The sequence below is a fragment of the Oryctolagus cuniculus genome, chromosome 6, assembly GCF_964237555.1.
Source record: "Oryctolagus cuniculus chromosome 6, mOryCun1.1, whole genome shotgun sequence".
Taxonomy (NCBI): Eukaryota; Metazoa; Chordata; class Mammalia; order Lagomorpha; family Leporidae; genus Oryctolagus; species Oryctolagus cuniculus.
In genome coordinates this window covers 106,033,215-106,054,772 of record NC_091437.1, presented here as the reverse complement: position 1 = coordinate 106,054,772, position 21,558 = coordinate 106,033,215, and the positions used below count along the sequence as shown (strand labels likewise).

General features: G+C 40.8%; 1 protein-coding gene across 2 annotated transcripts in view; it reads right to left on the bottom strand.

Moving 5' to 3' along the window:
- Positions 1–14,170: 14,170 nt before the first annotated feature.
- The window catches only part of ZBTB10 (zinc finger and BTB domain containing 10), a 39,241-nt gene continuing 31,853 nt past the window's right edge, over positions 14,171–21,558 (bottom strand). Inside the window, exons 4-6 of one of the 2 annotated variants that reach the window (XM_017341413.3) lie at positions 19,815–19,886; positions 19,352–19,524; positions 14,171–19,097 (exon numbers count right to left, since the gene is read on the bottom strand). In XM_017341413.3, the coding sequence (XP_017196902.1) occupies positions 18,792–19,097; positions 19,352–19,524; positions 19,815–19,886 (551 nt within the window). In that variant the 3' untranslated portion in view covers positions 14,171–18,791. Of the gene's footprint in view, positions 19,098–19,351; positions 19,525–19,709; positions 19,887–21,558 lie in introns of both variants that reach the window. The other variant, XM_008255691.3, reaches the window with a different exon arrangement.

Genomic DNA, 21,558 nt, shown 5'->3' with positions numbered 1-21,558 from the left:
CTGGCTTCTCCACTTCTGATCCAGCTCTCTGCTGTGGCCTGGGAAAGCAGTAGAAGACGGCCTAAGTGCTTGGGTACCCATGTGGGAGACCCGGAAGAAGCTTCAGATCAGCTCAGCCCTGGCCATTGCGGTCATTTGGGGAGTGAACCAGCAGAATGGAAGCTCTCTTTCTCTCTCTCTGGCTCTACCTCGCTCTATAACTGTCTTTCAAATAAATAAAAAAGAAATATAAAAAAAGAAATTTTGAAAATACAGTAAAGGATAATAAAAACAATGAATCAAAATTAGAAGGAAAATATTTGGCATATTTATTCTTTATATAAAATTAGAAGCATATTATAGTTTCAGACATTTAAAAATATCCAGATAGGATATATTACCAAGTATTCCTTGGAAATATTATCATAGACGGGTATCTACCATGAGAATCTACCATAATTTATTTACTTCCATATTGCTGGAAATACAGATTACTTTTTTTTTTAAAGATTTATTTATAGGCTGGCGCCGCGGCTCACTTAGCTAATCCTCCGCCTGCAGCGCCAGCACCCCGGGTTCTAGACCTGGTAGGAGTGCCAGATTCTGTCCCGGTCACTCCTCTTCCAGTCCAGCTCTCTGCTGTGGCCAGGGGAGGCAGTGGAGAATGGCCCAAGTGCTTGGGCCCTGCACCCACATGGGAGACCAGGAGGAAGCACCTGGCTCCTGGCTTCGGATCAGCGCAGCGCCGGCCATGGCGGCCATTTGGGGAGTGAACCAACAGAAGGAAGACCTTTCTCTCTCTCTCTCTCTAACTCTGCCTGTCAAAAAAAAAAAAAAGAGCATACATCAGAAATAGCTTGTAGAAGAACATTTTTATGCATATGGAGAACTTTTTAAGATACAGTCGAACATTTTTATGAGCAAGGACTTACTGTGTCATATGAGGATCATTCCAATATAATGATGTGTTCCTGAATGGATATTAAATCATTTCATAACAGGGATATTCACCCATTTAAGGAAATCTAGATTGCAATACCAGTTTACAATAAGAACATCAACAAAAAAATGACCCAAGAGTTGTCCGAATATTTAGCACTCCATACATACATAACTGTATTGGGGAAATTGGTTAGAACTGGCAGCCAACTTCATGACAAGTTCCTAAATACAGCCTTGGGCTTCTTTGACCTGTCTTGAGCAGGAACTACTATGAGTCATTTAGAAAGTCTTGCACCTAACAGGAAAAACTTTAATTGCACCCAGCTTCCCCTGGTAAGAATGGGCACAGCACAGGAACTACTGGTTACCTCTTGGCAAGAGCAGTTGAAAAATCAGCGGGGGGTTGGGTGTGTGTTCCTTTTTTTAAATGTTTGGGCATTCACCCAGCCCTGTGGCTGTGCCATTCCTGGGCAGGGCATGCTGGTAGTGGAAATAGTGAAGGCTATTCCAACCACTAAATTCTCGACTAGAAGGAAACTGGCTGAGTGACCCCAAGTGCAAGTTCTCCACCCTCTTCCCCACCACCTCCACTCCACATCTGAAACATCAGGTCTCAGCGTATAAATTAATGTAGGTCTTTATTTCATTTTGCGCTCCAAGAGAGACCTGGAAAAATCCTAAGTATATGAAGGTGAGGACTGTACGGTGCTCATCATGATGAATGTATAAATTTATCCGAATTGCAAATATATAAATACAGAAACCAAACTCTCGCATTCGAGGTCGTTCAGACTGAGAATGATACAGTGTGGAATTTCAGTTTGTGGAATAACTTCCTGGTGAATGACTACATCTGGGATCAGATAGTCTGGTGTTTTTCTACTGCCAGTATCAAAACAAGCAAATGGCAACACTTTGAAAGCTGGGTGAGATTTCCTCATCAAAAGTGTGGGGTCACAAATATCTCACCTGAAGTGGGGCGGGGTGGGGGGGGGATAGATCTCACCTCCATGCCAACACCTTGTGGAGGATCCTAAAGCTGGGTTGGTGATTAGAGGAAAACACTGCTTTCATCTGTTAGCTTTATCTGTCTCAGGTGTGGGAGTGCAGGGGCAGGGTACACTTAACCTTGCATTTGCCATTCCTGGTTTAAACTAAAACATCAGTGGGCACGCCCATATTTGAATCTAAAAATCGGTCACTTAGTAGCTGGGCCCTTAAACTACTGAAGATGGAGTTATTTCATCTCAGTCTCAGTTTCCTCATTTGCAAAACAGAGATAATGAAAGTACATAGTCTTCTAGATTTTTTAAAGGAATACGGATTAATGTTCAAAATACTTAAAGCAGAATCCGGGATATAAGAAGCACCCTGTAAGCAGAAACAACCACTACTACTGTTATTAATAATACAATCACCCATGACTGTTTCTAAATTAAGTCAGTGGTCAAGACATTTTTTTTAAAGCACAGAGCCCTGAAAGCGTAACAAAATAAAAGTGAAGCTCCTGTGGCTGAGGCTTGGCTAAAGGCCCAGGGCCCCAGCTAACCCCACACCCCTGACACCCAGAGAGGCATCTTCAAAGAACCCCCAGGAACCCAAAGCACAAATCCCTGAAGAAGCTTATTTAGAAGTGAAAACAATGCCCCCCTTTGGAGGTTTCCTCTGCATTTGTTAGCCAGTTAGGCTGAAATAAGAAAGGTCACAGTCAGGGCAAAATGACCAACTTTAAGGCAGAGAAAAATACTCCGCGAAGAAACTGTTCCTGGAAGTAAAGGGCTCAGTCCACTTACAGGAGTAACCTCGGAAGAAGAATGTTCGAATTAAGGCTATTTTTGGTAAGTAGGACTCAAATTCACTCTGCGTTGGCTTGAGGATATGGTGGACCCTTAGCTTTGGGGGGGATTTTTCTTTAACATCCCTTTATGGGCATGGATTTTTCGTAGTAAATCTTCCATTCTTAGTCTTAAAATGAATAATAAAACATTAGACTGGGAAAAGGGCAACAGCATGGACTTCTGAGCCTTATACTTCCAGGAATGGAAACACAGGCAGGGTAAACTCGTGAGGTCCTACGCACGCCTAGCTAAAACGTGGCTAGATTTCGTTAAGATAATTTAGCCAGAAAAATCACGCCCAAGAGCGAGCCAAAGGTCGGGACCCAGGCGAGCGAGGGGCTGACAGAGGAGCTGAGGGGTGAGGCGGAGACCTTCGGGGGATGCAGAGAGGGCCGAGTGTTCCAACACCGCGCTCACCCTGAAACAAGCCCGCGTCGGAAGCACGTTCACTAGACTACTTACACAAAATGATGGCTCTTTACGAAACATTGTTCTACAAAGTGTATCTTCTCTTTCAGGAAGGACTGTAAAAGAGAAATGCCTTAGGGTACCTGAATAGCTTATGCTAATGGGTCGCTGCAGAATACAACTGCATAGGTATTAATTTAAAACATTGCTTACTCAAGGCAAAAACAAAGGGTTTCTAACAGAAAAAATATACTAGGTAACAATAGTGGTCTCACAATATACCAAGTGGTCTGGATGCATTAAAGAAAAACATTTTTTTAAATTATTCACCAAGTTTATCTGCTCTTACAAGTAAAGCCAGTTCATATGAAACAAGATTACTCTGAAACTTTTCTACAGCACATCTACAAATTATGAAAACTTTTGCTACAAATCATGAAAACTGTTTTCAATACACTGTGCCTTGTGAGACTTTCAGGTCTTCTTCTTCCAAAGTCCAGGAACGAGAGCACCACATTTACGAGCCGTAACTTACTACTTTTTAAAAGCCTTTGAGAGCGTTCTTCTCCGGAACTAAAATATAAAGACCCTAACTGCATGCCACATTCCAATTATTAATCCCACCATAAAAATGCTTTCAATATATCTCAGTTACTATGATGGGGCTCAATTACATCATACCTCCTCTTCAGTTTCGGTTTCTCAGGATTTTTCTTTAATGTATGAGTAAGCTCTGCTTTCTGTGACTGCGTGTGGTTAAAAAGTTAAAGTATGGTCTCTTTCTTAGGATATACAGAATGTCAGATTCTGCTTTGCTGTTGCCTCATTGGTCATCTCCAGCAATGAGTGATGTTAATAAGGGTGGTAATATAAAAAAGACATTATGAAAAAGTAGGAGGGGCTGGTGCCATGGCTCACTAGGTTACTCCTCCGCCTGTGGTGCCGGCATCCCATATGGGCACCAGTTCGAGTCCTGGCTGCTCTTCTTCCAACCAGCTCTCTGCTGTGGCCTGGGAAGGCAATGGAAGATGGCCCAAATCCTTGGGCCCCTGCACCCACAGGGAGACCCGGAGGAAGCGCCTGGCTCCTGGCTTCAGATAAGTGCAACTCCGGCTGTTGCAGCCATTTGGGGAGTGAACTAGCGGACAGAAGACCTTTCTCTCTGTCTCTCCCTTTCATTGTCTGTAACTCTACCTCTCAAATAAATAAATAAAATCCTTAAAAAAAAAATAAAAAGTAGAATATTAATGGCATTGTGATATACTGGAAAGATTCTCAAATCTGACTTTTCAAGTTACTTCCATCCTGTACACAGAAAACAGACTTTCACAGAGGCAACCCAGCTAATATGTTCATTTTCTGCTTGCAAAATGTTACATGTTAGCATTAACAATGGGCACTTTGAGATCTAAAGTAGAGTCACAATGATACTACAAACGAAACTGCTTAAACAAAAAACATAAGATAAATGGGCATCATGCCAGCAAGTGATATATGCTTAGAGAAAAACTATACCTACCCTGTTTTCCTCTCAAACATGCGTTGCTGAAAATCGCAATGAAATTCATCATCCATACAGGCAAAATGTCCTAGGTGTCTCGCTCTCTCAGGAGAACAATGCAGTCTGTGTTGTTTTCAGACAGCCGGCAACACACCTTACAAAATGTGCTGGGGGGCATACTTTTGGAATTTCATGACTCATACTTTTGAAATTCAAACATTGCAAAAAATATTATGCCAATGAATATTCAATAATTTTTAGGACTTAAATTTGCTACCTAATGGGGACAATATTCCCATTTTCCCAGCTCAGTGATGTTATCGCAGTGGGTCTATATTCACAAACTTTTTTCTTTTTCTTTTTTTTTTTAAAGTTACAACGCAGGGCTGGTAAGAATTCCAGCTCACCTAAGTCTTGGCTTTGTTTATTTTTGTTTAAAAAATTATTTATTTGAAAGGAGAAGTTACAGAGAGGCAGAGAGAGAGAGAGAGAGAGAGAGAGAGAGGTGTCTTCCACCTGCTGTTTCACTCATCAAATGGCTGCAACAGCCAAAGCTAAGCCAATTCAAAGCCAGAAGCCAGGAGCTTCTTCTGGGTCTCCCACAAAGGGGACAGGAGCCCAAGGACTTGGGCCATTTTTCACTGCTTCCCAGGCCATAACAGAGAGCTGGATCGGAAGTGGAGCAACCAGAAACTGGCACCCATATGGGATGCTGGCACTGCAGGCAGCACCTTTACCCACTACGCCACAGTGCCAGCCCCCACAATCTTTTTCAAAATAAGTATGAAAAGAATAAAGCAGGGGCCGGTGCTGTAGTGTAGTAGGTTGTGCCTCCCCGCCTGTGGATCAGCATCCCATTTGGGAGCTGGTTCAAGTCCCGGCTGCTCCTCTTCCGATCCAGCTCTCTGCTATGGCCTGAGAAAGCAGTAGAACAAGCTCCTGGCTCCTGGCTTCGGATTGACCTAGCTGCACAGGTGTAGAGAGGCCATTTGGGGAGTGAACCAGTGGATGGAAGAGCTCTCTCTGTCTATAACTCTACCTCTGAAATAAATAGATAGATCTTCAGGGAAAAAAAAAAGAATAAAGTAGCCGTGACTATAAATCTGTCCTGCTTCTTAACAGGAGGAATGACTTGCACCCAAGAGACTAGAAACTTTATAACATTTTAATAATAAAAATTAAAACATTTCTCATTTCCTTTAGAATATGACTTGAAATTCAATGAAAGAAAAAATACCTCTCATCTTCCTTGCAATACATTTTCTAAAAGAAGTTGAATTATTAAATTTATAAATGTTAAAATAATTCTACATTAATCCAATCATTATGAAATTCTAGAAAGCCCTGGGATAAAGCAATATTTAAATGCTGACATCAAACTGAAAACTTAATCTAATCATAGAATTAAACTCACTTGTCCAAGATAAGTGTTATATCAATGTCAGCAAATTAATATTCTATTTTACAAGAAATAATTCTAGATGTTTTTCTTTAATATCCCTTGTGGGCACTGATTTCTTTTCATGGTAAATATTCAATTCTTAGTCTTAAAATTAATAATAAAATATTGAACTGGGAGGGCCGGCACTGTGGCATAGTAGGCTAAGCCTTCATTGCAGCACCAGCATCCCATATGGACACCGGTTCTAGTCCCGGCTGTTCTACTTACGATCCAGCTCTCTGCTATTGCCTAGGAAAGCAGTGGAAGATGGTTCAAGTGCTCGGGCCCCTGCACCCACGTGGGAGACCTGAAGAAGCTTCTGGCTCCTGGCTTCAGATTGGCTCCGCTCTGGTCATTGCAGCCATTTGGAGAGTGAACCAGCAGATGGAAGACCTCCCTTTCTGTCTCTTCCTCTGTCTATAACTCTGCCTCTCAAATAAAGAAATAAAATCTAAAAAGAAAGTAGTACAGATTTCTCACATTTTATTACAGAAATGAGAATAGAGGGCTGTGTCCAAGGCACCCATGGAAATCTAAAGAGAGGCCCTAGGCATGTCTCAAATATAGTTACCTTCCTCTCTTCCAATTTCCACTGTTACCCAAACTGTTATGTGGAAGACTCAGACTTCACCTTTGGGGTTTCAGAAAATGCATAAGCATTATTGGCTGAAAGTTTAAAGAGATAAATTCCCACTTGATTCGATTAGAGAAGAACTTAGAGAGGGACCCCAAGGTAGTATCACCTGCCATATGCAGTACTGAGTTGCTGGTGAACATCTAGGGAATCAAATACATATAGAAAAGTGTCCCTAAGCTTCCTTCAGGTCTCAGATTCTAGTATTCTGTTGTAGCTAACAGAGACACATACAAGTGTACATCAAAAAGTTCACGGAGGAGCCAACACTGTGGTGTAGTGGGTAAAGCTGCCTCCTGCAGTACAAGCTTCCCATGCAGTCGCCGGTTTGAGTCCCGGCTGCCCCACTTCTGATCCAGCTCTCTGCTATGGCCTGGGAAAGCAGTGGAGGATGGCCCAGGTGCTTGGGCCCCTGCACCCATGTGGGAGACTCGAAAGAAGCTCCTGGCTCCTGACTTCAGATGAGTGCAGTTCCAGCCATTGCAGACATTTGGGGAGTGAACCATCAGATGGAAGACTTTTTATTTCTCTCTCTGTCTCTGCTTCTCTGTAACTCTGCCTTTCAAATAAATAAATCTTTTTTAAAAATTCATGGAAAGTGGACTTAAAAGATAAATTCACTTTGGTGCAAAATTTCTGAAATTTGTGTTTTCTCACAATATACCTTTCCACAAACTTCCTGATATACTTTCATATATGCTGAGGCAACATGATGAAGTCAGGTGGATCCCAACTCAGCAAAGTGTTAACGTGGCTGGTGGTCATTATGTATCTTCAAATAAGGTTTTACTTTCCAGGTCTCCCACGCAGGTTCAGGGTCCCAAGGACTTGGGCCATCTTGTACTGCTTTCCCAGGCCATAGCAGAGAGCTGGATAGGAAGTGGAGCAGCCAGGACTCGAACCGGCACCCTTGTGGGAACTCGGTATGGCAGGCAGCAGCTTTATCAGATACACCACAGTACTGGCCCCAGTTTTACTTTTTCTAACGGTGTTTTGGCTATGCCTCATCAGCCCATGGTGAGACTTTATCATGAGGACATCCAATAGAACTAAAGTGTGACCCAAACTAGGATTGTGAATTAAATTCCTTTGTACATGAAATGAAAATAACTGTTGTCATTTAAACAAATATTTGTGAGCTCTGAAAAGGAGTCAAGGACAAAAGTTATCCGAGTTTAAGTCGCTGTGATCACTGGAATTGACTAAGGCCACCAAGGGCAAGAGCATTAGCCACCAGTGCCCCCACAAAGAGCTAGAGGAACACCAGCACTTGCAGGGTTAAGTAAGAGGAGGGCAATCAAGAGGAAATTAGTCACTAATAATGCCAAGTGCTGCAGAATGGGGTGTGGATTTGGCAATTGGCCACTAGTAGCCTTTTCATGACAGTTTCACTCAAAAATTGAAGACAGGATCTAGATCGCAGTGGGCTGAGCAGTGTGGCATGTCCGCATAGCAACCTGGGGTTTTCTTAAATGATTATATTTTTCTCAGAGTTCATCATATTTCCTTTCCGATTATATCTGACACTCCGGGTAGAACTGTATCTCATTAGACATGAACAACAACAAAACTTTAAAAAAATCTTTAGAATCGACCTACCTGCTCCAATTTTAACCTTAAGGGGAAGCTCTTGGAACAATTTTGGATTAACATGGAAATTGTACTGTGAATAGAAATTTTTGTGACCGTAGTCATTGTGCTGAGCACTTAGTCCATCTGACATGTACTTAATGACAGCCTATGATTGCCCAATGCACAGGGCAACAAAAAGAGTGTCAGAGCACCCTAACAGGATTCACAGCACAGAGCTGATATGAAGATTTGTGATTCTGTTTAACAGTCTGTAATCTTGGGAATTTATTTTTTCAGAGATTTTATGGAAAGTGTTCAAGTCATATTTTGGCTCACGAACTTAGCATTTTCAGGCTACATGTAAGGTGCCTGACAAGTTTAATTTACTGACACTTAAAAAAAATTTTTTTTTATTATTTTTTGACAGGCAGAGTTAGACAGTGAGAGAGAGAGAGAAAGGTCTTCCTTCTGTTGGTTCACCCCCAAAATGGCCGCCAACGGCCGGCGCGTAGCACCGATCCGAAACCAGGAGCCAGGTGCTTCCTCCTGGTCTCCCATGTGGGTGCAGGGCCCAAGCACTTGGGCCATCCTCCACTGCCTCCCCTGGCCACAGCAGAGAGCTGGAATGGAAGAGGAGCAACCGGGACAGAACCCAGCGCCCCAACTGGGACTAGAACCTGGGGTGCCGGTGCTGCAGGCGGAGGATTAGCCTAGCGAGCCACGGTGCCCGCCCACTGACACTTTTAAATGAATGTGGGCATTAATGAATGACATCCAAGTGGTTTACATTCTGAAGGCTATGGACAGTCAAGGTTACATACTCAATTAAGGTTGACACCTGATCAAAAATAAAAGAATCTTTTAACAGGGTAGTATGCAATAAAAAGGTTTCAATTAGAAAGATCCTGAGTATATTTTTAAAATTGATTTCTCATGTAGGAAGCAGGGTATCAGAACGGGGAAGACACCTTCGGCACTGGGAGACAGAGCACAACTCCCGCCCATGGATTCACTCCCCACATGCTGGCAATGGCTAGGATGTGCAGAAGGTGGAACCCGAGAACTCGATCCAGGTGCTAGTAAGGTTTTACTGCCGTAAGAGCTGAGATGGTAAGATTATCTTTCTCAACTAAAATGCTGCCACCAAGGTCAGTCTCTTGGCTATTCCAGATCTGAATCCATTAAGAAGACACATCATTTTTCAATGTATGGATTACATGGATGAAGGTTAGGGGACAGAGGCAGCAAACTGTGGCTTGCTGCCCGATTTTGTAAATCAACATCAGAACGCAGCCCTATCATCCATGGCTACTTTGGTGTAATATCCGCAGGGTTGAGTAGATGGGGTGGAGACCTTCTGGACCACAAAAAGGATTATCTGGCCTTTTATACAAGCTTGCTGCTTCCTTCCTACATCAGAATCCTGACTAAAAAGCAAAATATCCCCCATACCCACAACAATGAATGAGACAAGTGGAATTTTGAACATTGATATTGAGATTAGTTTTCAGGCTATAAATGTTTTTTTTTTTTTTTAAAAGATTTATTTATTTGAAAGTCAGAGTTACACAGAGAGAGGAGAGGCAGAGAGGAGAGAGAGAGAGAGGAGGGAGAGAGAGAGAGAGTGGTCTTCCATCTGTTGGTTCACTCCCTAGATGGCTGCAACGGCCAGAGCTGTGCTGATCTGAAGCCAGGAGCCAGGAGCTTCTTCCGGGTCTCCCACACGGGTGCAGGGGCCCAAGGACTTGGGCCATCTTCTACTGCTTTACCAGGCCATAACAGAGAGCTGGATCAGAAGTGGAGCAGCTGGGTCTCGAACTGGCGCCCATATGGGATGCCGGCACTGCAGGCCAGGGCATTAACCTGATGCGCCACACCACCGGCCCCCAGGCTATAAATGTTATCCTTTATTAAAAAAAAAAAAAAAGGTGCACATCTGATGCAGTTAAGACATATACTTTCCATATCGAAGTACCTGGGTAACAGCTGGCTCTGGCTCTGGCTCCTCACTCACTGCTTGGTCATGTGGAGGCAAAAGATGATGGCACAAGTGATTGGGCCACTCTCCCCCTCCTGCCCTGAGCTCATGGCTTCCATTTTTGGCATGGCCCAATCCTATCCATTGAAGGCATCTAGGGGAAGGAACCAGAGATGGGAGCTCTTGCTGTCTCCCAGATAAATAAATTACAAAAAAAAATTTTTTTAAAAGCACACACCAAAATCGAATAGATACTTCACTTTCCTGGAGAAAAATCTGAAAACAGAGCTTGTGGTTTCATCTTAAGGTGATGCTTTTTCCACACTCACACCAAAAAAAGGGGGTGGGGGTGGGGCGGTGCTGTGGCACAGTGGGTTAAATCCCCGGCTTGCAGCACTGGCATGCCATATGGGCGCCAGTTCAAGTCCTGGCTGCTCCACTTCTGATCCAGCTCCCTGCTAATGCTCCTGGAAAAGCAGCAGAGGATGGCCCAAGTGCTTGGGCCCTGCACACACATGGGATACCAGAAGCTCCTGCTCCTGGCCCCGGAACAGCTCAGCTCTGGCCGTTAGAGCATTTAGGGAGTGAACCAGCGGACGGAAGCTCACTCCTTCTGTGTCTACCTCTCTCTCTGTAACTCTGCCTTTCAAATAAATAAATCTTTAAAGGCAAAAAACACGTGGCATAAGCATGAACCTTTGGTGCCTACACTGTTCACGAACTGCTTGCTTTACTGGATTAGGTCAAAGCCACTTCATCATGTAGGCCCCTCAAATAGTAGGAGGGCTCTATAATGGAGTAGCTTCCCTGAGTACTTATTGAGCCTAAGAGATTTGCTCCTCCAGACTGGTTGAAAATACCTGACAAACTGCAGGTACCTAGAAAACAAAGGAATCCTCTTCCAGGAAAAAAACTAATATTAATAATTTCGTACTCCTGTCCAGGCCATAATTAATGGGCAACCCTCCTTTTCCCCAGAAGGCTTTAATAAGACACATTTTGAAGGTGGAGTCTTCTTTCTCCTTTTCCTATGTTGAAGGAAACTTCAGTGCTGTGTGCATGCATTATCTTAGCTTAAACTGCACTATTTTCTATTAGCATTTTTTTTAAAGATTTATTTTATTTATTTATTTATTTGAAAGACAGAGTTACAGAGAGGTAGAGAGGTCTTCCATCTGTTGGTTCTCTCCCCAGTTGGCCGCAACGGCTGGAGCTGCGCCAACCCAAAGCCAGGAGCCAGGAGCGTCTTCTGGGTCTCCCACGTGGGTTCAGGGTCCAAGGACTTGGGCCATCTTCTACTGCTATCCCAGACCATAGCAGAGAGCTGGATTGGAAGTGAAGCAGCCGGGACTAGAACCGGCGCCCACATGGGATGCTGGTGCTTCAGGCCAGGGCTTTAATCCACTGCGCCACAGTGCCAGCCCCCAAGTACGTGAGTCGTCACCTGCTGCCTCCCAAGATGGACATCAGAGGAAGCTGGATCACGGAAGCAGAGTAGCCAGGCCTCAGACGAGGCAGACCCATACGGAATGTGGGCGTCCCAAGTTGAGACTCAACCACTGGGCCAAATGCCTGCCCCAGGAATCAGTATTATTAGGATGGGCACCAGTTCGAGTCCCGGCTGGGCTGCTCCACTTCCAATCCATGCTATGGCCTGGGAAAGCAGTGAAAGATGGCCCAAGCCCTTGGGCCCCTGCACCCCCATGGGAGACCCAGAAGCAGCTCCTGGCTTCTGATTGGCAGAGTTCCGGCCGTTGTGGCCATCTGAGGAGTGAACTAGTCGATAGAAAACCCTCTCTGCCTCTGCCTCTGCCTCTCTCTCTAACTCTGCCTTTCAAACAAATAAATCTTTATAGTTTTCCCTTTTTTTTTAAAAAGTATTTATCATTAAAAAAAATGGAACTGGGAGGGAAGTGGAACAGCTGGGACTCAAAACCAGCCCCACATGGGACATGGACACTGTAGATGGAACACAGCACCAGCCCCTGGGATCTTTCTCACACTGCCTACTCAGAGATGACCATGCATGTGATGTCCAGTCCTACCTTTAACAAATACTCCTGTAGAGAACTCGATACTAGTAGTCTTTTGGGTCACCACTTCCCCCTGCAAAGCGATTTCCGTGACTCATAAGACCTGGTGAGAAAGATCAGTCATTTGCTGCAGAATTTTTTTTTCTTTTTTAATGATGCTCGCCGGGCCAGTGATGTGGTATAGAAGGTTAAGCCTCTGCCTGCAGTGCTGGCATCCCATATGGGCAGTGGTTCAAGTCGCAGGCTCCATTTCCAATCCAGCGCTCTGTTATGGCCTGAGTGCTTGGGCCCATATGTGATGTTGGCACTGCAGGCAGCGGCTTTACCTGCTATGCCATAAAACTGACCCTCCAGCTCGGTTAATGCATCTGGAAAACAGTGGACTGGAAGGCCCCTACACTCACGTGGGAGACCTGGAAGAAGCTCCTGGCTCTGGTTCGACCCAGCTCCAACTGTTGCAGCCATTTGGGAAGTGAACCAGCAAGTGAAAGTTCTTAGTCTCTCTGTATTTCTGCCTTTCAAATAAAGCTTGAAAGAGTCCTCAAAGGCTCCATGTGACCCTCATGTACTACATGCTTGGCAATAGAAAACACTCTGGATGAAACTGGCTTGATAGCTACCACATAACAGGAAAAAGTTTTGTCATTTGCTCACTAAATGCTTTTCGGCATAGATAGCATGTCAAACACTGTATTTGAGTGCACTTTGGAGTCTGCTAGTTTCAAACTTTAGAGGAAAGTATGTATTTATTGAGTCTTGAGGCAGGAAAAATATGAAAATGGAAGCTTAAGATTCCTGGACACTGAAATTGAAAAGTTAATGCTGTAACTTTCCTAGATTATTATTGTTCACTAGATAAATCTCTGAAGGTGTCTTTCAATCTAGGCAATTACAGAATTACTTTGAAACGATTTTATGTATTGTTCTCTCATGAGCTGCTAGAACATTTGCTGAGCAGACAGTCTTGTATACCTTTCACTAAAATTCTAATACATACCTAGTTATATTTGGAAGATTAGAATTCTTATTGTCAAACTTTAGTCAAAGTGGTTGTCCATTTCTCTCTCGTACTCTATAACATCTCCAGTGGTAGACTGCCTTTTCTTTGAAGCAACCCCATTTCATCTTTGAATAACTAAAACATTTTTGAACTTGATTATTCCCAATTATTGCCATTCTATTATACATGAAACATACCTTAATTGTGCCATGACAGTTCTTTACATGTTTAAAGAGATAAGGCATTATATTCTGTGTGGGTTCCCCTTAGCCCTTCTTCAAAGTAAACCACATTTTATTAGCAAAAATGAGTATCTGGCTGTTTTATGATTTCCTTTATTCTATTCTGAACTTAAAAAAAAAAAAAACCTAAAAAACTACTTGTTGTTTTCTCTATATTAGTAAGTTTCAGAGACTTAAAATTTCTATTACTAATTGTTTGTAATCTATGTCCAATGTACATTAAAAACAGGACAAATCAGTTTATCTGTGTCTTTCACCCATTTCTCCAAGACTATGCACAAGTGTAAATATAGGTTTTGAAAAATGCTTTCTAAAACCTGTAGATATTGATTATAAATCACTGCTCTTACTTCAAGCAGCTCTCCAGGGAGTGCAGGAGGTAGTCTGAGTCATTTATGCACACATTTTTATACAAAGAAACAAAAAGACCCCACAATATTCTACAATTCAAACTTGGAAATCTAAAGCACTGTGATATCTGAATTTTACATTAAGTCAAAGTTTACAAAGATATTCCCCCCATCCCAACTGCCAAAAATTATACTCGCAAAGAAATCTGAATTAAATGTCAGAGTCAATAAAATTCACAAAGCCAGAAGCAGTTTAGTGCTCACAAGTTTATATTTTTAGGTTTGATAAAGATTCTTGTGTATTTTCTAAATACACAGACAAAACAGTTTTGGAAGTTTACATACATGTCTTAGGACACTTAATATTAGGTAGGTAAATTACATTAAAAAAAATTGGTCTTCGTAAAAGATCTTCCCAAAGAGCTTTTACAAACAGCAGGCAGAAGAAAAGTGTTTTAATGTTTACAGTGTTTAAAATGCTGATTCTCCCATTTCATAATGGCCTCAACCACCCCTCTCCTTCTCAATCCACAATTTTGTTCTCAATACCAAGTGTACTCCAAGTGTGAAGTACCCAATGTCATAGAATTCAGGGCTAGAAAAACATTTTTTAAAGTGTGCTTATCCCTAAAACATTTTAAACTACCTAGAATCATTCAACTTCACTTAAAAGCAGGGATACAGCAGAGGAAAAAAAAAAAAAAGAAACAAAAAACTTTAAATTAAAATCCTAAAGTAACTAAGAAAACACCTTGGTGGTTAGTTTAAGTGAGTATATTATGTACCATAGTTAAGTTTAAGGATCTGGGTGACTGAACAGCACAAAAACTGGGGCTTATAGCTAGTTATTCAGATAAAAACCATCCTTTTAAAAATGAAAATGCCACAGCCCATTAACAGCATGTGCTACACTGAGGTCGTGTGTCTTATGATCAAAGTGACAAAACAAACTGTTTTATCAGGATAGAGTTGCAAGGGTATTGGGTGGTAGGGGGAAGACGACACAGAATTCCTAACATAGCTGTTACATAGGGAAAATACAAATCTCCATAGAGAGACTCCTGTAAAGAGCTGAAATTCTACAAAAAAGTTGTTCAATGAGGCAGCATTACAGCTACCTAGAAAGAGCATGGGCTTCAGAATCAGATCTGGTCAAGTCCCAGCTCTGTATCATAGCTGCTTTAAATTAGGCAAGTTTCTGAAGTTCTCTGAGCCTTTCTTCTATAAAATAGAGATAATAGCACCTACCTTGTAAGGGATTAAATAATATAAATTGCACAATGGCAAATGTGGCACTCAAAAAATTAGCTTTGGGGATCATATTCAGAAAAATGAATCTAAACCCTCCATGCTGTATTCAGAAAAACTCTAAAAATATAAATAAAGCTTATTTAAGTTTTATATTTTAAGTCATTTAAAAACCTATTTTTCAACACTTTCCCCCATATTACACTACTCCAGTCATCTTCAGGCTTTTTATATTGTTTCAATGTACATTTTAAGTCCTGATCCTTTCATTTTCTATTTCCACCCTCATTTCTGCTCTCCTTTTTCATTTCCTCTTGGTTCATGTCCACTGAACAACTCAGATGTATTATACATCTAACAAGCACCAGCGTTCTAACCATGTTTTTGAATTAACTCATTTGGCTCACTCCATCAGGATGGTTCTACTTAAACCAGCTAAGGTTTTTTTTCCCCCCAAATTTGAAAGCTACATGCTACTGTCCAGTTTCCCCTTCCTGTAATGTTTCATAAACTCTAATTGATAAGGTGCTAAATTTAGCATAACATCTAATAAATAAGGAAAATGAGGACCAAGAACTATGACAATGAGGGGACCACATGGAAGTAACTGTCTGAGAATCCTAATAGTACATGATCTTATGAGACTTATGAGAGGGTCTGTTACTAGAGTAAATATGAAAGAAACAGTTTATACTCTTCCCCATCATTAAAATTAAAAGCTCTAAAATATTTTCATTTAAAATATAAATTACAGGAGGAAATTTCACCAACTGTTTTACACATAATTTCACCAGAGTCCCAGACAAAATTATGAGTATTCCATTGTTATCTCTGAGACCAATCATAAGTCTTAGTTATCTATCAACTTCCTGAAATTGTTGTACTGTTAAGTCAGAAAAAGAATATACTTAAAAAAATAGAAACGTCCAGTAGTATACCTTAGTACTAAAACTATTTTTTACAAAAGATCTAGAAGGGAAAAGGCAGTCCCTTGAGATCATGAAACAAAATAAGTTAGGCAGTCAGCAAGTAGAAAAATCTGTCGATTCTGTTTCTGGTAAAATGTTTACTTCAAAGAAATTTTTATATAGGCTGAGGCTAATATATTCAAGAGTATAAACATTTTTCCTTTGGATTACCTAAAAACAAACTTTTAAAGTAGCATATTTCAGTTGACTAAAAATATAGCCAAATCTGTCACAACACAACATTAAAGGTAATGGACAATTATAGAATACTTTAAATTAACAGTAACAAGCCATCTACATCAAACCTTGCTTCCAACTAAAGCCAAAACAAAAGCACAACAATCCCGTAGTGTACCAAGTGTGTATTTCAATTTACTGTATGCAAACTCTAACAAAAATTTGGTCATAATTTACCAGATATACATAAATGATTTAAGTCATAAAAGAAAATTCAGTTTCAAGAGAATAAATTCATATCTTCAGGAAAAGTAAAAGTACATTAAGAATGTAAAGCCAAGTCCAGTTTCTATGCAATAAGTGAACTATAGCCTAATAAAGCAGATTTAGGTGATTTTTTTAGATATATATCTTTGCTCTTTAATATATATTTATATATAGACAGATCTACCAATTGTAAACTATGGTTTATTTTAAAGGAAGGGGATAAATGGGATGAAAGAAATCTTTATGCTATACTTACATATTCACAAAGCAGAACATTTTACGTTTAAAATACTTTTTCATTCATAGTATCTTTTGCCCAACTAATTTCTACTTTGGACCTCACCAGAATTACATTTTACTTATTTGTCTAGAACACTGAGAATAAGATGAACTCTTAGTTTTAAACAAAAGTCAAACCAAAACTACTTATCTGTCAGGTTTACAGTTATGTAGAAACTACAAGAAAGTTCAGATGTCAAAAAACTGCATCTAACCATGAAACTGTAAATTATCTTTGATAATCTATCCAAGCAGAAACATCATTGTCTAACATTAAGCCATTTCTACTGAAATCTGAGACAATGATAAAGCCTGTCTCTTAAAAAGCATCAACTTTTCAACTTTGATCAGATGGAGCACCAAAAAGGATTGTATCTGTCAAAGCATCTTTGCAATTTTTCCCACACAACTAGTATAATTTAGTTACCTGATATAAAATAGGAAAATATATTCCATTTTTATTTAAAAGAAAACTGAAAATATGATGTTCCTCAATCTTAAAATGTATATAATATGCTCCTGATAAATGTTGTGCACATTAATACATGAAATGTTGCTGAGAGTTCCGTGGATCGGCTAATTCATTTGCCACCAGGCTAATAAATCTCTAACAAATTCAATTTAATGCATCACTCTTTGTACCCTGAATTTAGTTAATAGAATAAAGCCTCTTGCTATTTTAATATTATTGTAGACTGCTGATTCATGGCGAAAACAAAACTATAAAGATGACATTGACTTTAAGGAATAGAAAAATAAATTAACTTTATCAATCATAATTTTGAAACACTGAATATCCCGGTAAATATGAAACAAGAGAATGCACGTTTTGTGTTAATTTTAATGATAAAAAGGGCACAGGAATAAAAACCTGATATTTCACTTATATTGCATAACAAGCTAACCAAACTGGACATGGAGGATAAATTACAAAACAAATCATTTTACTTATTATTTCTATGACTTTTCTTTCAATTAGATTTCTGTCTTTGCAATAAGTCTGAGGTATAGTACACTGGCAAAAATAAAGAGGCAAACAAGAATAGTGCCAAAGTAACAGATACCCAAAACCAAATATCATGGCAGAAAACGTCATGTAGTAACCATTTATCAGATTAGAGCAGCAGGAGAAAGGTATTTCTAAATCATAATCATTTTAGTGGTATTTGTCAGCTTCGCCAAGGTAACTTCGCAACATCATTCTCTTCATTTGTGAAGTAGTAAAATTCATGTCAAAAAGGAAAAAGGGGATGGGGGAAGTCAGTTAGTTCATTCCAATAAATTACCTCTCCAGTTCTTATAAACATGCCCATCAGCACAAAATTGAGAAATAATACCGAAGAAGAGACTTGGTTTAAGTTATGGAGCAAATTAAAATGTAAAGTACAAGAAAATAGAACCAACGGGGTTGAAAAAGCCCCTCACTGAAAATCTGTATTAAAAAAAATAAAATTAATAAAAATAAAAATAGAAACAAAACTCTACTAGTACAAACTAGCCTGAGTGGTTTGATGGACAGACTGATTGGGTCACTGTCACTGTACTTCCTAAATGGATTTTCTGCATTCATGTTGAAGTAGCACATGAATGTAAGCTCTATAAGGACAGGTAATATTTTCAAAGGACCCAAATAGCTACTGTATATCCTATAAATAAAAAATATTTTATTTTGATAACTGACTGAATATGTGGGGACTCCATGTAATCCAACCACATGGTTGTCTGCTGTACAGTCCTGTGCAAATATTTAAAAAAAAAAAAAAAAAAAAGGTTTTTTTTTTTTTGCTATAAGGCTTTGACCCTACAGTTTTCACAGCAATGTAACTACCTCATCCAGCATGTACCATATTTTGCAAGCCTTCAAGTTCAACAATCCAAATTGTCGATTCATATTATGTCCAAATGCAGCATCCTTGAGGAGTATAGTAGGTCAGTTAATCATCTAGAGACATACAAACATCTCCTGATTCATCCCATCGAGACGGATCATTCTGATCTTCGCCATCATCACCCAACTCTTCATCAGCTTCTCCTACTTCGTTCTCTTCATATTCTTCATCCCGAGGGAATTCTGTATCCTGTCCCTGATCTACACCTTCTTGCCCTCCTGGTTGTGATTTATCTGCACAGTCTACACAAACACCATAGCGCCGAGAACCATGTCTTATTCCAACACTGGCTGCTAACATGAAGATCTTCTTACACACCATACATTTGTACTTTTTATCCTTTTTATGCACCTAAATGAAGAGGGGAGAATCCAATAAGAATGGTATAGATAACAGAATGCATCTCAATTACTCCAACAAGACATTTAATAATGAATTTACTGCTGTTTTTCTGAAAACTCGTTATCAGTTCATAAAATACATTCTTGGTTTAAAGAGATTTAAGAATCAACCTTCCTTAAATTTGTAAGTAACTGCTAAAATGCCTTTTAAACTTCATTGACATACATTACCTCAAAGCTCAGATTGTATTTAAAGTTACTTACCAGGGAATGTCTTTTTACATGCTCTCTTCGAGTAAACAGCTTTCCACAAATATCACAGCTAAATGATCTCACTCCCGTATGAATGAGCAAGTGCCTTTTTAGTGTTCGTCTGTATTTGGCTACATAGCTACAATGAGGGCATTTTAACTTGTTCATGATTAGAGATGATTCACCTTTGAGAATTACAGAAAAAAATACAAAAAGCATTTATTATACTTTAGAAAAATTTGCTACTGTAAACATCTATATCTGAGACTAGCAATTGATTTAGGGTTACCATTAATCTCTGAAATATGTAATCTTTTAGTTGTTAAAATTATTTAAGAATTCTGCTTTTGTTTAGTTGACTAATACTTGCCATTTTCCCAAGTTTCTTGTTTTGGCCAAGATTCTGGCAATAATCCATATTTGAAATCGTTTGCAGCACCTGGTATCAATCCATACTTGAAATCATTTGAAGTACCTGGTATCAATCCATATTTGAAATCATTTGAGGGACCAGGCATCAAACCATACTTGAAGTCATGTGAAGTACCTAATGCAATAAAAAAATGATTTTTTAAAGTAATGACAGTAATAAAGTCAGAAAATACACATGTATATCCTCTAAGCATTATATCGGAACGTTCTAACTAAATAAAAACGCTACATTCTAATCTATAACTGAGGTGTCTCCATACTTTATTATCACAATTAAAGAAGTTTAAAGAATGATTCTACCATAGGAAAAAAAATTCAGTTAAGAAACCAATATGATAGCAGTGAGTGTTGTGGAGCATCAGTTCAACTGCCAATTTGGGACACTCACATCCCATACTGGAGTGCTGGTTGAAGTCCTAGCTACTCTGCTTCCAACCCAGCTTCTTGCTAATGCACCCTGGGAGGCAGCAAATGATGGTTCAAGTGCTGGGGCCCCTGAAACCCATATGGAAGAGGCAGATGGGGTTCAAGGCTTCTGGCTTTGACCTGCTCAATCCTGACTACTGCAGGCCTTTCGGAAGTGAACCAGCAGATGGAAGGTCTCTATCTCTCCCTCTCTGTGTCACTCTGCCTTTCATGATTATTTAATTGTGGAGGTCAAAATAAACAAACTCTTAAAATGTGACAATTCGCAACATATTCAAGACAGCACTATTTTTTCTTTTAAAGATATTATTATGTATTTGAAAGTCAGAGTTACACAGAGAGAGAAGGAAAGGCACAGAGAGAGAGAAAGAGAGAGAGGGGTCTTCCATCTGCTGGTTCACTCCCCAACTGGCCGCAATGGCCGGAAGCTGTGCCAATCTGAAGCCAGGAGCCAGGAGCTTCTTCCGGGTCTCCCACATGGGTGCAGGGGCCCAAGGACTTGGGCCATCTTCTACTGCTTTCCCAGGCCATAACAGAGAGCTGGATCAGAAGTGGAGCAGCTGGGTCTGGAACTGGTGGCTATACGGGATGCTGGCACTGCAGGCAGCAGCTTTACCTGCTATGCCACAGCACCAGCCCCAGCACTCTTTTTTATTTATTATTATTTTTTTTAATTGAAATTTTTTTTGAGAGGCAGAGTTAGACAGTGAGAAAGACAGAGAGAAAGGTCTTCCTTTCCGTTGGTTCACTCCCCAAGTGGCCGCTACAGCCAGCGCACTGCGTAGACCAGAAGCCAGGAGCCAGGTGCTTCCTCCTGATCTCCCATGCGGGTGCAGGGCCCAAGCACTTGAGCCATCCTCCACTGCCTTCCTGGGCCACAGCAGAGAGCTGGACTGGAAGAGGAGCAACCAGGACAGAATCTGGTGCCCCATCCATGGACTAGAACCCAGGGTGCCGGTGCCACAGGTGGAGGATTAGCCTAGTGAGCTGTGGCGCCAGGTTTTTTTTTTTTTTTTTTTTGACAGAGTTAGGCAGTGAGAGAGAGAGAGAAAGGTCTTCCTTCTGTTGGTTCACCCCCCAAATGGCCGCTACGGCCGGCCCACCGCGCAGATCAGAAGCCAGGAGCCAGGTGCTTCCTCCTGATCTCCCATGCGGGTGCAGGGCCCAAGCACTTGAGCCATCCTCCACTGCCCTCCCGGGCCACAGCAGAGAGCTGGACTGGAAGAGAAGCAACCGGGACTAGAACCTGGTGCCCATATGGGATTAACCAAGTGATCCACAGCGCCGGCCCGACCCTCAGCACTCTTAATAGTTGCTTCTATCCCTTTAGAGGATTCTGTCGTGCAGAAGCTCAAATTCAA